This window comes from Dermacentor andersoni, chromosome 7 (assembly GCF_023375885.2).
Source record: "Dermacentor andersoni chromosome 7, qqDerAnde1_hic_scaffold, whole genome shotgun sequence".
NCBI lineage: Eukaryota > Metazoa > Arthropoda > Arachnida > Ixodida > Ixodidae > Dermacentor > Dermacentor andersoni.
This window is the reverse complement of record NC_092820.1, coordinates 128,010,045-128,025,805: the sequence shown is the minus strand read 5'-3', so window position 1 is coordinate 128,025,805 and position 15,761 is coordinate 128,010,045. Positions and strand designations below refer to the sequence as shown.

The window sequence follows — 15,761 nt, the reverse complement described above, 5'->3', positions numbered from 1 at the left end:
ATGAAATATGTACAGATGAATATGTTTGTTAGGATGAAAACTATGGGTTCAGTAGTTATCTGAATTTACCTTTGTTGGTTGGCGCGGCAGTGCTGTCGGGAAACGAATTCCATAACCGAATAGCTCGTAGTAAAGCTGAGAAGTTAAATGCGTTAAATTCCCATATGTACAAATGAAGCTTAAGTCCATTGCTTATAACACGGAGCTAGAAGGTTCTCGGAGCCAGAAGATCGCAGTGTAAGCAGATCTATGTAGAACTCGCCTTCGCTATTCTCAATGAAGCGCTGCACTGGCAATGCGTGCAGATGCTATGGTGCCAGAATGTCCCTAGTATGTTTAGTATGGAACTTTATTGTCATGAAAAACAGCTTAAGAGTTGAGGGGGAAAAAGGGCGTCGCAATTGATATGAAAGCTAGCGTTCTGAACATTAACGCTACTGCTACTGTGCCATGAGATTTTTTCGCAGCGAAGCTGTTAAGGGCTACTTCCCCCAGGATCGTGTCCGTGTGTTAATCATCATGAGGATTGGCTCCAGCGTCGTCGTCTTCTTCCACAGCTGGCTCGTTGGCGCTCCTCGGCGATACCGCGCGAATGTGCTCGTGCCACTGTTCCATCTTTCGTCGTCGGTATTAATTAATTGATCGAGAAACACAAAGACATAACCAATTTTACAGCGAATTGCAGCGAAGCTGTTCAGGGCTACTTCCCCCAGGATCGTGTCCGTATGTAGACACTACGTATGTATACTTGGGCCGATCCCGAAGATAGTGCAATGCCGGGCCAACCCGCGGCGGAGGTGCAGTTCGCCATTAAGGGGCCCACATACATTGCTTCACTGGTCTACTTTACAGAGTGGAAGGCCACTGAGTTTTTATTATTATTATTATTATTATTATTATTATTATTATTATTATTATTATTATTATTATTATTATTATTATTATTATTATTATTATTACCAATAATACAGAGATAGCAAAAGGAAAGCACTCAGGTTACAACACAAACCACCGCGCAAAATAAGAAAATTATTGGGATGCGGGCTTGTTGCTGCGCCATCTTGGAATGTTAGTTGCGTTGCTTTACAATTGTTGACGCTTATGCCCGCGTTCTGTAACGTGATCGGCAGAAAATGTGAGTATACTCAAAGAGAAAGAACTTGCCCTCCGAGATTCACGCACACCAGCGCGCGCATATCTCCTAAGCTATGGAGAGAGAAACTTTATTGGTATATAAAATCGCACAGGGCCGCTTCCCGCCGCGAGGCCTCGCTCATGGGTGGAGCCCTCAGGGCCTCAGTCCAGGACCTCGTGATCCGCAGGCCCTCGGTGCGCTCTCCTGACCAGATTGCGCTAGTACCGGGAGTCTACGATAAACAACGAAACTTCCCACTGTCGCGTGTTCGGGTGTGGATTGCACGGCATCGAGCTTTTAGCTGGCATGCACACGTGACCTGATAAAGCGTATAGCCATTGCGTTGCGGTCGGGATAAATGGAGGCTATGGATACAGCGTAAGCTGGCCAACAAACAGACACGACGTCAGCTTCCATGAACAAGCGTTTCCAAGGTACTTGTGGTGCATCCCTCACATTTACTCGGAAATGTTTGTTGTTGAAAGCTGGCATCGTGCCCGCGGATTCATTTGGTCGCCTCGCGTCCCCGTCTCCTTTTCCGGCGCAGGATAAGGTCAAGGGTGAGACGTATATGAAGAATTAAATGCTAATTAAGAGCGGCGCTAAAGCTCGCGCGTGTCCCGAGCGCGCGAATTATCTTGTTTGTGTCTCGTACAGGGGACGCTAGTTGATCTTTCATCACCGAGTAAGTTGCACTACGCTGGTTACTCGAAGATTAGGCGAACGTTGAATGGAATAAACAACGTCTTCGCACTTAGTTTTGTATTTTGGTCCGTCTTAATAACAATCGTGTTTTCTTTTTCCTGTAACCTGCTCATTGGAACTTACTGGAATGTGAATTAATCTGGATCCTGAAAGTGACTCTCGGGCATGCACAGTGGCTTGTGGGGCAACCGTTGCAGAAGGAAAGCGGCAGAAGTTCAGTGCGCCTATTGTGGGCTGCGGAAGAAATACATTGAAACCTTCGAATGTCAGCTCGAGAAACCTCTCGCGGCAGTACAGCGGGCTTGTGCAGCTGGTTTCCGCTCTCAGCGCTTCGATGTAGGCGTAGTTACAGAAGAGTATTTTTGTTTAGTTAGTTACTACATCAATCTTACCTACTTATAGTGAAGCTGGAAACGAAATGCGATGGAAATCGTCACATGAACTCGCATTCTGCACTAGAACACAAATTCACGCTACAAGGGGGCACTGAACTATACAGGGTAATGCGTATTGGTTATCAGATGCCATACTCATATCTATACTTAAGCAGGATTGAACCTCCTTGGATGACATTGCAAAATAACCTAGAAAAGGAACTTGAAAAAATTATGTCCATTGCAATATAGACACATAGTTCAGAGCTGCAGCCTCCGAAAGATCAGCTGTTGTGTGTCTATGTAGTGTAGCCGTTTAAAGTCGTGTAATCTCTTGTTCCTTTTTTTAAGTGAAATACCTCGTCCAAACGGGGTTTAACTACTAGAAATAAGAGTACATATCTTGCCACATCTGTCTTCGACATCAGCTCTTGACCCCTATGGCTGACTTTAATGACATGGGCGCAGCAATGCAGTTTACTTGACCCCGTTAGCTTAGCGGCTCGACGTTTAGCGTGCAAAGATAGCGTCGTGTCGAAGCGAGACCTGCATCTATAATGCGCCGTAAACGACCTCTCTTCGTTCAGACGTCGCCGACATTTTCATGTGTGGCAGGCGGCCAAGGTCTTGTTATCTCGGAGGGCACAAGGACGTCGTAGATCTATAATTAAATGGGCGTAAGAAAAAGAAACAGGCAAAAAAAATTTCTTGTTATCCACGCTCTCATGACCTCAAACCATTGCAGTTGTTTGGATGCTCGCTGCACGCACCTTCGAAAGATTCGCAGTAAAAACGCAAAAAGTATGTTAATTTACTGCATGGGAGGCCACCTTCGGCGCTCATGTTTTCTTTTTTTTCCGCTAGGATAATCTGACTGCTCCCTCTCACAACCATTGCAAATGCAAAGAACGATTTGAGCGGTTTTAGTTTTACAGATAACTGCAATGAATGCCATAAGCTGGCCTTCTTTTAACATTGTTTACATTAAATTACAGTAAAACGAAACTTTCTTTCCCTGTTGCCTCGGGTATGGCGTTCGTCATTCTTTGCTCACAGGATATATATATATATATAATATATACACACGAACAACTTGGGGCCACTGGGCCCGTGTCTTCCGGTATGTGCCCATTATTGGGTCATCCCCCACAATGGATGTGCCACGATGAAACAAGTTGTGTGTGAAGCGCTTACTGTATTTAGATACGTGTCGAACTTCCATTTATGCCACACACCTCTCATCAACGTTCTTCACTCGACACGCATCATACGGGGCCTTTGTCCTCGAAACGCAGACAGCTAACAACTGCAGGCGGCGACGCTGTGGTGACCTCGTTTTCTCAGACAAGCTTCGCGTCATTTGCATCCCAACATAGCGCTTGATACAAAACAGGAAACATTTACAAAGGTGTCCAACTTCACATTATTGTAAGTAACGAGCTCTTTTTACCGTAAACAACAGTAATATCCACCCGAGTGTGAGCGTTCTGGGTTCTTTTCGTCAGGCTTAAAGTTCACACGGATGAGAATAAAATTTACAGGAACCAACCGTATATACGTAACCACAGCGTCAGGCATCTAGCTACAGCACGCACATAAACGTGCTTGGTGTTGAAATCAAGTGCATGTTGTTCTGTAAATATAAAAACACTGATGCCTACTTCTAAGGGTACAAAAAAAATGTTTTTTTTTTCCTTGTCATGCTTCATGAGTACGATGTGGCTCCCATACTTCGCTTGAGTAAAATATGTGCGGTATAACGTATGAGGGTTTCACCCTCATTCTTATGTGCTCATGTGCTTCTTGCCGCCGACGTTGTGGGTGAGCCCGACTTACGTTCGGTGTTTCCGCCGGTTTCTGCTGGCGCTGCGCCGCTCGACATCGACGCGGAGCCAGGCATCAAACCGAGACACCGATGGCTGGACAGGCCAGATCTCGACATCGGGTGGCAGGATATGCGAGGCATCGGTGCCCGTAACGGCGATGTCGATTAGCACGAAGGCCACAACCACGTGTCGAAGACGCCGTGACGACAGGGACACGATGACCATACGGCTTGACGACCACGACGTGACGGCCATGGTGGCGTAGCAATAACGGCTAGAAGACGACTACACGTCGACAACTTTATGACGACGATGGTGTGACTTCGACGGCATGACGTGACTTCTCGAAGATGACGGCAGGATAACGACCGCATGGCGATGACAACTCGGCAACGATGGTTCGACGACGGCATGTGTTGACTGGTTCTATTCTGCCCACTTCCTACAGGCACCCAGTGCGACAAACCATTCTCACGACAGACCGAAAGCCTATATACCTATCAAATGTCGGTGGAAGAAACAAAGAGTGCTTCACGATATTACTGGATCGTTTAAATAGCTTAAGTTATCGCATGTTACGGCACAAGGAACACAAATCGCACAATAAGAAGGACAATTTGTAAAAAAAAACAGAATTGAACTAAAAATAAAATTGAAGCACGCTCACTGTCGGTTCGCATTCGGTTAGAGTAAGCAATATTGCTGCGCAGGAGTGGGCACGCCAAAATAATTCACGCAGAACATGCATCGTCCCAGTAATTCTAAGCACTTCTTGTCCTGCATTCTTTTATTCGCTCTCGTTTCTTTGCTTGCTTGTATTGCTTAAGCTCACCTAACTTTGATACGCGCTCTTTGATTAAGCGAAGAGTAGTAATTAGTGTCACCCGTAACGCCAAATTCACCTTCACATACGTATAGCAAAAAAAAAAAGAGAGTTATTTTATACCTGCTTTCGTTATAGAGTACGCAGCTTGTACAAAATCTCACGATTTCTCGTAGCAAATGCGATTCCCACTTTCATCCGAGAGTATGAATAAGTTCTCTGGTGGTATGTATGAAGAAAGCATCAACCAGACCTCGGCGTCAACGCGATGTCCTGTCTATGTCGCAGTGGCCTGGACAGCTCCAGCGCTCTGCAGTGCGTCCTGACGCTCAAACAATTCGCCCGGAAGGGTCACACGGTGGCGTGCAGTATACACCAGCCAAGCTCGAGGATCTTCCAGCTTTTTGACCGAGTAAGCATGGCCGTCTCTCCTTTCTCGCTCTTTTCAGTTCATCGTGATTCTTGTAAAGAAAGGCGATGTCTTAACGCTTGATTAAGACGCAGCACATAAACGTTTTGTTATTATGTTCACTTCGTCTATGCAGGCGTAAATGCAGGCCCTGTTAGCCCGTGAAACAGAATTCGTGAATTCGCTTCCCATCCAGCTTCATCCAGAATTGCTTCAGAGTTGCTTCTTTCTATAATGGCACCAGAACTGTATGACAGGATGCAGTCATTGTCACTTGCACTTGTCTTGCTTGCACGGACAGATTCCTTATATATTATCTCCCGTATTTCTTCTCGTGTTTTCTACCCGTTCCTCTTCCGCCACTGCAGAGTAGACAAGTGCACAGCTAATTTTGCTAACCTCTCTGCTTTTCAATTCTTTTTTCTCTCTCTCTCGGAAGCCTTGAACTTAAGGGAGAGCAGGGTGAGCTCGAATGGGCAAGAGGAGGGGGAGGGGGGGACGCTAGCAAGCGATAACTGGTAGAATGATGGTAGGCAGAGAGTCTTTTAAGAAAGAAGGCTCCGTAACACCCTTATATATGTATAGCAAGTAACTACCACCATGTTGTCCTTGGTGTCTTTGTTGGCTCCTCATGAAATGATTAATAAAAGAGGGGCCCCTCGATTAACCCCGTTTCTTATAGGTCAATACAGAACGAGTGTCTCGAATCCGGCAATATTGTTGCCTACAGGTAGCATGTGTGGGTTTATTTATCAGTCGCCTTCATCCAAAAAGATCAAGTACTCGTGACTCCTGCGGCAAGTTGTATGTTTTGTCGACTTTCAGTAAAATTCGTCCATCATTTCTTTAATTCAGTTAGCAAGTACAAGGAATTTCCCTACGTTGTCCTCGGTGTCTTTGTTGACTCCTCATGGTATCATTAATAAAAGCCAGGCCCCTTGATTAACCCCTTTTCTTCTCGTTCATAAGAAACAAGGAAGAGGTATTCGATCACTCGGCCTGTGCTTCGTATTACTTATGGATGACCAGTTCCAAACACACACACACACACACACACACACACACACATATATATATATATATATATATATATATATATATATATATATATATATATATATATATAATGCGGAGGTTGTGGGTTCGGCTCCCATAAACGACAATTTATGTTTCTAAACCCTCATTAAATTCCCCTGGGCTTTCATCAGCTGCATTGTCTGTAGGCTTTATATGCTCATGATTATATATATGTACATATATATGTATATATATATATTTCCTTATAAACGAAAAATAACGATTGTTGAGAAGCAGTTTTCACGTTCCCCTTCACGTTCGTTTCCTTTTTAAAGAAACATGCACAAAAAAAAGCAAAACAAGGTGCCACCCTGGGAACTGCAGCAACTGAAATATTGTCACAATTTTACCTGCCAGAATAGGTTTCTGTACATTACGTGTGGGCTCAGAGTCTGTGATAAAATGGAGTGGTTACGGTGCATGTCGGAAACAAGCGTTATCGATGTGCGAGAATTAAAAATAGCCTATTACACGTTTATATCGAAGAAATTCTCGGGTTAAATCGAACAAAACCGTACTGTTCCATGTTTTTTCAAATCACGTGTGCCGCAGTGTTGACGGTTCCTTCAAACGCGTAAGGTGGGAAAATATACATATATATTCAGGATCTAAGCGAGGCATCTCTAAAGCGAAGCCTGCCGGCCTTCGCGACATCTCTTGAGTACACACATAGGCTATTTCAGATATTCTACCCAAAATCAATCCGCCTAAAAACAAAGATCATCTTTTTTTTTATCCTTCCTTTCAGCTGTACGTATTGGGGGACGGCTACTGCCTGTACCACGGCACCGTTCGGGACCTCCTCCCTACGCTGACAGCTAACGGTCTACAATGCCCTGCCTTCTACAACCCGGCAGACTTTCGTAAGATGATCTTTGTATTCGGAGTTTCTTTACAATGTCACCGTGTTCTTCTGATGGCTATGTGATGACGTCGTAATGTCTGTGTGTACATTAACTGTTCTTCTGCTGTTTCTCCTGCAAAGCTAAATGAAAAGTACACAAAGTTATATACGTATGTAACTGTGCCACCTGTTCAAGAGTCAATGAGTAGCCGGCACCATGTTGGGGCATCAACATCTCATTCTGTCTCGTCAGTAAAAAAGTAACTGATCAGAATTATACCTCTTCTGCATAATTACATGGAAAGGTGACTTGTAATCACTCTTGAACTGGTCTTTAAGCATAAAAGTCCAAAGTATACGCACTGAAGTCTAAATAAGCACTTTCACAAATGCAAGTGAGCCTGAAAAGGGAACAACACATAGGAATAGTTTTGGAGTTCAGGTTTCAATTTATGCTGATTGTGGGAATTTCGGCAGGAAATACGTGGTGCAGGATCCCTCTAAAGTCGCGAATAATTCACTGCACGAACCTAAACAGTAGACAAACCAGCCATGTACACCAAATAAAACATTCAGGTTCTTGACTGTTAGCGAAATTTCCGACTTGCGGAGTTAAAGTTACCATGTGCTCTACAGTGAAGCCTTTCTCCAAACGTGCTCTTCTGAATCATTTTACTTTATTTTTTTTTTATTTCGTAAGAGGTTTGGAGGGTCACGCCTGATTTGCATATCATGATCGCATAATCGGCAGTATGGACAGTAATAAAAAATCAAAGTATTCATTCTAACCGTACTATTTCTGACATACCATGGTTCCCAGAAACCACAGTGAAGTGCTGAAAGCCATTCAGTCCAAGCGCGAACCAGTCAAGAAGTCATTTTCGCCAGCAAAAGGTCAAAGTTTCAGTTTTGTGGCAGAGCTGACCTTTTTCTCAGAAAAAATTTTACTTATGGTGGACATGAGGAATTACTCCGCAATGGCTAATGACCAATAGCCAATTGCACATTATAATAATGAATGTCGTATACATATTAGTGATGTGGTATTGATGTGCTTCAGGCCGAAACTATGGCAACTTATGAGAAAGCTTGGGAACCGCACCGAACTAAGACTTTGGGCCGCCATATTTGGCATAGCAATTATTTTGAGCTTCACATGAAGATCTACAATGCCTAAGGAAAGTTATCCGTTGTGATGCTGCTGAAATGTAGAAGTCGCATGACCTGTTGCAGAAAATATTACAGATAGCTGTGCAGTCAAAAGAAAGCTGCCGGTATGCTGAGTGGGTCTCTTCTCGGCAGTAATGAGTACCAAAAGGCATTCGATATATACACACAAGTTCAAATATGGATATTTTAAATGTCTTCACATCTGTATATCTTTTAACACTGATGTTTAGGTATTTCAAATCTTGCCATATCTCAGTGCCTTAGGACAGTGGTCTTCTCTTTTTTTCATTGAATGCAGTGATCGAAGTGGCTTCGGGTGAATACGGTGACGTTAAAGGCGATCTCGTGCGCTATGCTGAACGACACAACGATGTTTTTTCTACCAATCCTGCCCCAAAGTCACTTGCCAATGGAGGAGGTCATCTCAACGAACCAGCTGCAGTATTAGCTCCCTTGTTGAAGCAGGTATGCACCTTTGGGCTATTACAGTTTTTGTTTCTTTTTTATATGTACCAAAAACCACAAGGTGTATGTAAAATGAACAGTTCATTATTATGAATATCGACAAAGATCATCAGCGCTTTTAATTTACCACACTACATTGCCGTCCTCAGAACAGCGCTAATCTTTTTTCACCTGCAAAGCCTTGTTTCTGTGGGGCTCGTAAAAGTGGTCAGTTACGTTTTCAAGCAGCTGCCGCCACCTTGCGGCATTAAGTGAAACAGTTTTGGCTGCACTGCGTCTCTTTGTTGCAGGAGGGCCATGGACTCGTGTCCACTGCCTCGTGCTCTATGCAGATGAACGTTCTTCTGAAGCGCTGCTACTTGTCCCTCATCAGAAATCCGGTGAGCTGGGCAAGAAAGATGTGAATTTAATTTAAATTTATTCAAAGCAACAACAATAAGAGCAATACGCCAGTCAACCGGGCAATTTTAATGACACTGTGAGCGAGGGCACTTCAGCACATCAAGCATCACTTTGGCGGCACGTTGCTGCACGGGGTGCGCTACTGCATGGTGAAATTGTGGCATATTGTCGAATTCGCCATCCTGCCAGCTCCGCTTGGCCCGGAGGGCTGCTACGACGTCTCTGATTGGCTGAACTCGCTGCCGTAAGTGAACTTAACGATATGGCGGAACTTGACGATGTCCAGAATAGCACCCCAGGAAAAGAAAGTGTCATTTGAAATTGATGGCCATGAAGATGGGTAAATTAATGGGCACGGCACATATTTGTTACTTTAGGAAACGCTTCCAAAAAATAACGCTGCGTTATAGTTAATAAAGTTATTGAGAATAACTAGTAGTGCAGACAAATGAACCCGATACGACCACATTAACGTGACCAAATGCCATGACCCAGACAAGGCAGCACTATATCCAAGGCGAGCAGGAAAAAAATTACAGTTTTCATTGCGGATGGCTCGAGGGTGCTTGTAACATTCGAACTCGCAAAAACAAAAGTAAGTTTACAATAGGTGTTCATGCTGCGTTGTCAATTTTTTTATCTAATTTTGAAACACTGACGACGCACAAAAATTAGTTCGAGGAGCGCATTCGAGCATCGCTAAGCGAGTGTCACTAAATTTTCCCGGTGTAACGGCCTGCGAATGTCACTGACGGCGAAGTGCACTCTCTGAAACTGCAACTAAATGTGCCCGTCTGGCAGGGGTATGGGGTCGTTGGCGTACGTCTGACAGGTAATCTAAGAGCTGTCTCGCAAACTAGGAAACTGCCATTTCCTTTTTTAGAATATAATGCTTGCGGCAGCTTGTGCAATTCTAGGCCTTGAGCAGGTTTACTCCAAAAGGCTGACATTACTTGCGCCGAGAATCGAAATGAATATTCGACTAAATAACAAAATTGCAATAATTTTAATTATATTATGTGTTGACATAATAATGAATTTTAGCTGGTGAGTTCGCAAGACGTATTCACTTAGAAGTAAATCTCAAGATGGCGTTAGTTTTGAGACATTCATTCCTGAAGTGGGCTACAAAATACACTGACTTTCGAATTATTTTTATGCTCCAATACATATTACGCTGTTTTGTTTAAAAAGTGTCGACCCACACTGCATTTTGCTACAATTCTGACGGTGCATCTCGAAAGCGGTGCCATATTGAGAGTACGTTACAAGTGGACGTGCCTTGAAATCACACTTTCGACAATTCATAGATTGCAGTATGTGCACTTAAGTATTAGGTTAAATTTGGTTAGTCAGTCATATACATTGATTTGTCGTGCAAGTACAGGTCCTGGACGGTATTTTTGACGATACTTTGGGTGTCCCCGTCAGGACAGTAGAGGGAATTCACCGTATTGAAAAAGCGAAACCGGATAGACCAAGACCAATTATTGTGAAGGTCCTTGGTTGCAGGGAAAAGGACAGTGTTCTAAAGAACTGTTTTAAACTGAAGGGCACTAATGTTCCAGTCAGCCAAGACTATGCTAAAGAAACAGCGGAAATAAGAAGAAAGCTTTGGGAAAGTGCAGCATCGGATCGGTCAAAAGGCATGAAAGTTAAGCTTATCTATGATAAAGTAAAAGACAAAATGTACACTTGGGACCTCACCCACCGCATACCATATGGACATAAAAAAAGTAGATTCGGTAAAGAAAAGCAAAAAAAGTTTGAAGTGGCAAGCTGCCCGCCTGACCCAGACGATTCAACAAGCGATCGTGAAGCCCGGCTCGTCACCTACGTCATAGCTACGTTTTCTTGTTTTAAATGCACGCAGCATAGTTAACAAAACAACTGACCTAGAATTTCTGCTGCTTTCGCAGAGCCCTTATATGGTTTTGATAACGGAAACTTGGCTGCAGTGTGGTATACAAGAGGACGTATTTATTCCCCCTAGATACAAAATGTTTAGGAAAGACCGCGATTCACGCGGAGGAGGGGTGTGTATCATAATAAAGAATTCTGTCCCCGCGGCTCCAATTGATAGCGACATCCCTGAAACAGTTTGGTGCCGAATTTCCTTTCGAAGTGTCGTTTATCTAGTCGGTGCAATATATCGGCCACCTTCGACTTCGCTGGACTTCCTAAACCGATTGAACACATTCTTGTGCAACAATGTACATAGAAACACACGGTTAATTATGGCCGGTTTCTTCAATTTGCCGCAAATTAACTGGCAGGCCCTACTCTGCAGCGGCGCTGAAGCATCCAGCGCTGATAAACTACTAGACATAACGTTTTCTTTTAATCTAAATTAAATCGTTCAAGAGGACACAAGAATAACTTCTAGGTCGCGGTTGGACCTAGTGTTCCTATCCAATAATATAGGATTATATAGGATATATAGGATATATAGGATATATAGGATTATAGGATATAGGATATATATCATTTGTTGACAATTGAAGACGGTATTTCCAATCACAGAATTATTGTAGTAAATGTGACTACTATCAGTATGTCCCATATGAAATGCTCCCCTGTAATTGCGATAAAAGACTACAACCGGGCTGATGACATTTCAATATTAGATTTTTTGGAATTCTCGTTTGGCCAATTTGAGCACCATGCAAAGGAAAAAACTGTAGATGAGCTTTGGAATGAATTTAAAGATATAGTAAACCATTGTGTGGACCGATTTGCGCCCAACTCGCAAAAAAAAGGTCTAAACAACGCCGACCTTCGACTAACCGCGGCATCATTCACGTGAAAAGAAAGCTACAGCCACTGCGTAAAAATAAAAAGGGATCGGACGAAATACCGAGACTTCGCGCAGAGTTGAGGCGTACTCTGACACTATCCAAAAAGCAATTCTTTGAATAAACACTGACAGGGTTGCTAAAAAGCTCTCCGCAAGAATTCTGGAGATATCTCAGCAGTAGGAAAGATAAAATTGAAAAATCGTAAAAGACAATATAAAGGTAACAAAGTCTGCGGACATTGCCGAACATTTTAATTACTTCTTTCAATCTGTGTTTACTAATAATACAAACATGAATACAGGCGAGCATTTACCGTGTATTACACGTTACCCAATGGAAAATCTTGAAATCAAACAAGAAGGGGTGTTCAAATTGCTGCTTAATTTAGATGGAAAAAAATCTAGTGGACCTTACAGAATTTGTCCTGAATTTCTCAAACTCTATGCTGAATGGATGTCGTACTGCTTAACGATAATTTTCGAGAGATCATTACATACGCATTCTCTACCCACAGACTGGCGCAGGGCCGTAGTCATACCAGTGTACAAAGACGGTGATCGCACACTTGTAAATAATTACCGTCCCATTTCACTCACTTGTATTAGTTGTAAACTTCTAGAACACATCATTGCAAAACATATTTTACAATTTCTAGAAGTGAATATTTACTCATCCCAGCATGACTTCCGTACTGGACTATCTACCATTACACAATTAATTGAAGTAGTTCGTGATCTCGCTGCAGCCTTAGATGAGAAGCACCAGATCGACGTCGTTTGTATAGATTTTGCGAAAGCCTTTGATAAAGTTCCGCATAATGAGCTGATCTTTAAACAGAGAAATAGGTATCGATGAAAGACTACTGCTATGGATAAAAGAATATTTAAGTGATCGTAAACAGACCGCAAGTTTAGATGGCAGCCTATCGAGTCCACTCTGTTACGTTTCGCCTACAACGCGCGGTAATGCCGGCGCGGATGCAACGGACGCCGGGGCTTCGTTCAAAGCGGCGGACATTTTGGGCCGTTCGACGCCGCCGCAACGCCTCCCCGCCAAGCGTGTCCAGGCGTGTTTCAGTGCCACGTGTCTTCGTGCGTGCGTGTGTGTGTGTGTGCCCACGCTTGTCAAAGCGCGGCAGCCGGGGAGCGGAGCTCCCCAAGTGAGGTGCCAGGAGGTCTGTCCGTCGGCGGGTTGGCGATGCGTCACTACACTCGGCTCAACATGTCTCTCGGCTCGACCGTGCGCGCCGTCGCGTGGGCTCATGCTCCGCCGTCGCGTGGGCTCATCCCGTGACCTTCCTTCTGGCCCGCGACGCCGAGAGTATAAGAGCAGCTGCCCCCGGACGCCAGGAGAGGGGCTCCGATTTCTTCTGTTGAGTTACGTGCTCTCCCGTCTCTCCACTTCGGTCGACCTGACCGGCCGCTCTTTTGCTATGTTAGAATAAACAAGTTGTTCTGTTACCAGTCTACTCTTGCTTTGCCGGGACCTTCGGATGCTTCCAGTGCCCCAGGCCGCCAGGCCAACGCTACCCTTGGGGCTTGCGACCCATTCGCAATAACGGGCGTCAGCACCGAGACCCCAACAACTGGTTGCCAGCGGTGAGATCGCGACAACGGAGGCCAGCAGCGAAGAGATGCGGTTGAATGTATGCTGAGCAGCACAACGACCATCCGGGAGCAGTGCAACGAGCCCTGTGTGATGACTGGTTGCCTGCAGCGGAACGACTGCGCTGAATTCTTGGCTGCGAGGTTTGGTGAGTGCGGGACTTTCTTCTTCTGAGTTTTGCCAGGCTTTTGTTAGTGTCAGAAACAGAGCTGGTAATTGTGGTTGTCGTTGCTGCCGGGTTAGTTTGCGGCAAGACAATAGTAGGCAGTAGAGAAAGCAGCATTCAGAGCAGCCATGGATTTGAAGTCGTTGCGCAAACCGAAATTGCTGGAGCTTGCAAGAGAGTTGGGTCTGGATGTCTCAGACAAACTCAGAAAACCAGAACTGCTAAGGGCTATTCTTGAGTTAGAAGCTGAGGATGACGAGCTGTCGGAATGCCTTGAGACCATTGAGGAGAGGGAGCGTGAACTTAAAGAACAGAAAGAGAAACAGGAGCGTGAACTCAAAGAACAAAAAGAGAAAGAAAAAGAAGAGCGCGACCGTCAACACGCTTTGGAAATGAAGCGTCTCGAGTTAGAGATGGACCGCGCTCGTAATGGAAGTCAGGCACACGGTGCAGGAGAACGAGTAATGTTCAAAATGACTGACCTGATGCGGCCGTTTAAGCTTGGAGAGGACATTGGTTTGTTCCTGGTTAACTTTGAGCGAACGTGCGAGAAGCAGGGGTTCTCTCGGGAAACGTGGCCACAGCGCTTGCTCACTTTGCTACCCGGCGTGGCGGCCGACGTAGTCGCTCGCTTGGAGAGAGAGGAGGCAGAGGATTTCGACAAAGTGAAATCGAGTCTGCTAAAAAAGTACCGGCTGTCAGCGGAGGCGTTCCGTCGGAAGTTTCGGGAAAATGAGAAAGGCAAAAGTGAGTCATATACAGAGTTTGCGTACAGGCTTATGTCAAACATGCAGGAGTGGCTCAAAGAAGAGAAAGCGTTTGGTGACCACGAGAAAGTTCTGCAGTGTTTCGGGCTAGAACAGTTTTATAGTCGGTTACCTGAGAACGTGCGGTACTGGGTCTTGGATAGGCCAGACGTTAGTACGGTGGCTCGAACCGCTGAGCTAGCCGAGGAGTTTGTGACGCGTCGGGCTCGTGGAGCTAAGGACGGTCAAAAGGGTGAATTTGGCTCCAAGTTTGAGAGGCCAAAGTTCACGCCCATGAGAGCAAAGGGGGACACACGTAGTTCGGATGCGAGTGAAAGCAGTCCGACCGAACGTAAGGAGACGGCGGCAACCGAAGCCGAACGCAGAAAGCGGTTCGAGACGAGGCAAGCGCGCATTTGTTATACGTGCCAGAAGCCGGGTCACTTTTCGGCGCAGTGTCCAGAAACAAAAACAAAAGTCGTGTTTTTGTCTTTATGCAGCACTGACGAGAACATGAAGCTTCTCGAGCCTTACATGCGAGACCTCCTCGTGAACGGGAAAGAGTGCCGAGTGCTTCGCGATTCCGCAGCTACAATGGATGTAGTTCACCCCTCTTACGTAGAACCCGATATGTTCACGGGCGAGTGCGCATGGATCAAGCAAGCAGTGGAAGCTCATAGCGTGTGTCTGCCGGTAGCAAAAGTGCTTATTGAAGGACCTTTCGGAGCACTTGAGACGGAGGCCGCAGTGTCATCTATGCTGCCCCCCCAGTACCCGTACCTATTTTCGAACAGGTCCGATCACCTCCTGCGCGAGAAGGGGCTTTTGTTTGGTGAGGCTAGCGTTCAGGCCTTAACCAGATCGAAGGTTCGGGAGCTCGCTGCAAAGGCGGTAGTTGCGGGGCCAACGTTGTTGAACGATGAGAAAGGGTCAGAGGCGCAGCAAGCTGGTATTCAGAGCACGCCCGAATGGAATAAAATTGAGCCTGTAGCGTTAAAGGCACCAGATACTGGAGAGGAAATTCCCGATGCGGGAAAGTTAGAAGAGCTTCCGGTCGAGCTTCCGGGACTAGGCTCAGTGACGAACAGGAAAGACACCGATCAAGTCATTAGTGACTTAATAAGTAAAGCATCGCTGTCGCCTGAGCAGAAAACCGAACTACACCAGCTCTTACAAGAGTTTCAAGGTCTGTTCTCTGAGAGGCCTGGTAGGACTT

At 45.2% G+C, this 15,761-nt stretch overlaps 1 protein-coding gene across 8 annotated transcripts in view; it reads left to right on the top strand.

The window, feature by feature from the left end:
- Window positions 1-15,761, top strand: part of LOC126533843 (ATP-binding cassette subfamily G member 4-like) — a 105,473-nt gene that overhangs the window by 70,856 nt on the left and 18,856 nt on the right. For 7 of the 8 annotated variants that reach the window (XM_055072436.2, XM_055072439.2, XM_055072435.2 and 4 more), the window contains exons 7-10: window positions 5,152-5,275; window positions 7,098-7,212; window positions 8,662-8,828; window positions 9,119-9,208. In XM_055072436.2, coding sequence (XP_054928411.1) covers window positions 5,152-5,275; window positions 7,098-7,212; window positions 8,662-8,828; window positions 9,119-9,208 — 496 coding nt within the window. The remainder of the gene's footprint in view (window positions 1-5,151; window positions 5,276-7,097; window positions 7,213-8,661; window positions 8,829-9,118; window positions 9,209-15,761) is intronic. The other variant, XM_055072440.2, reaches the window with a different exon arrangement.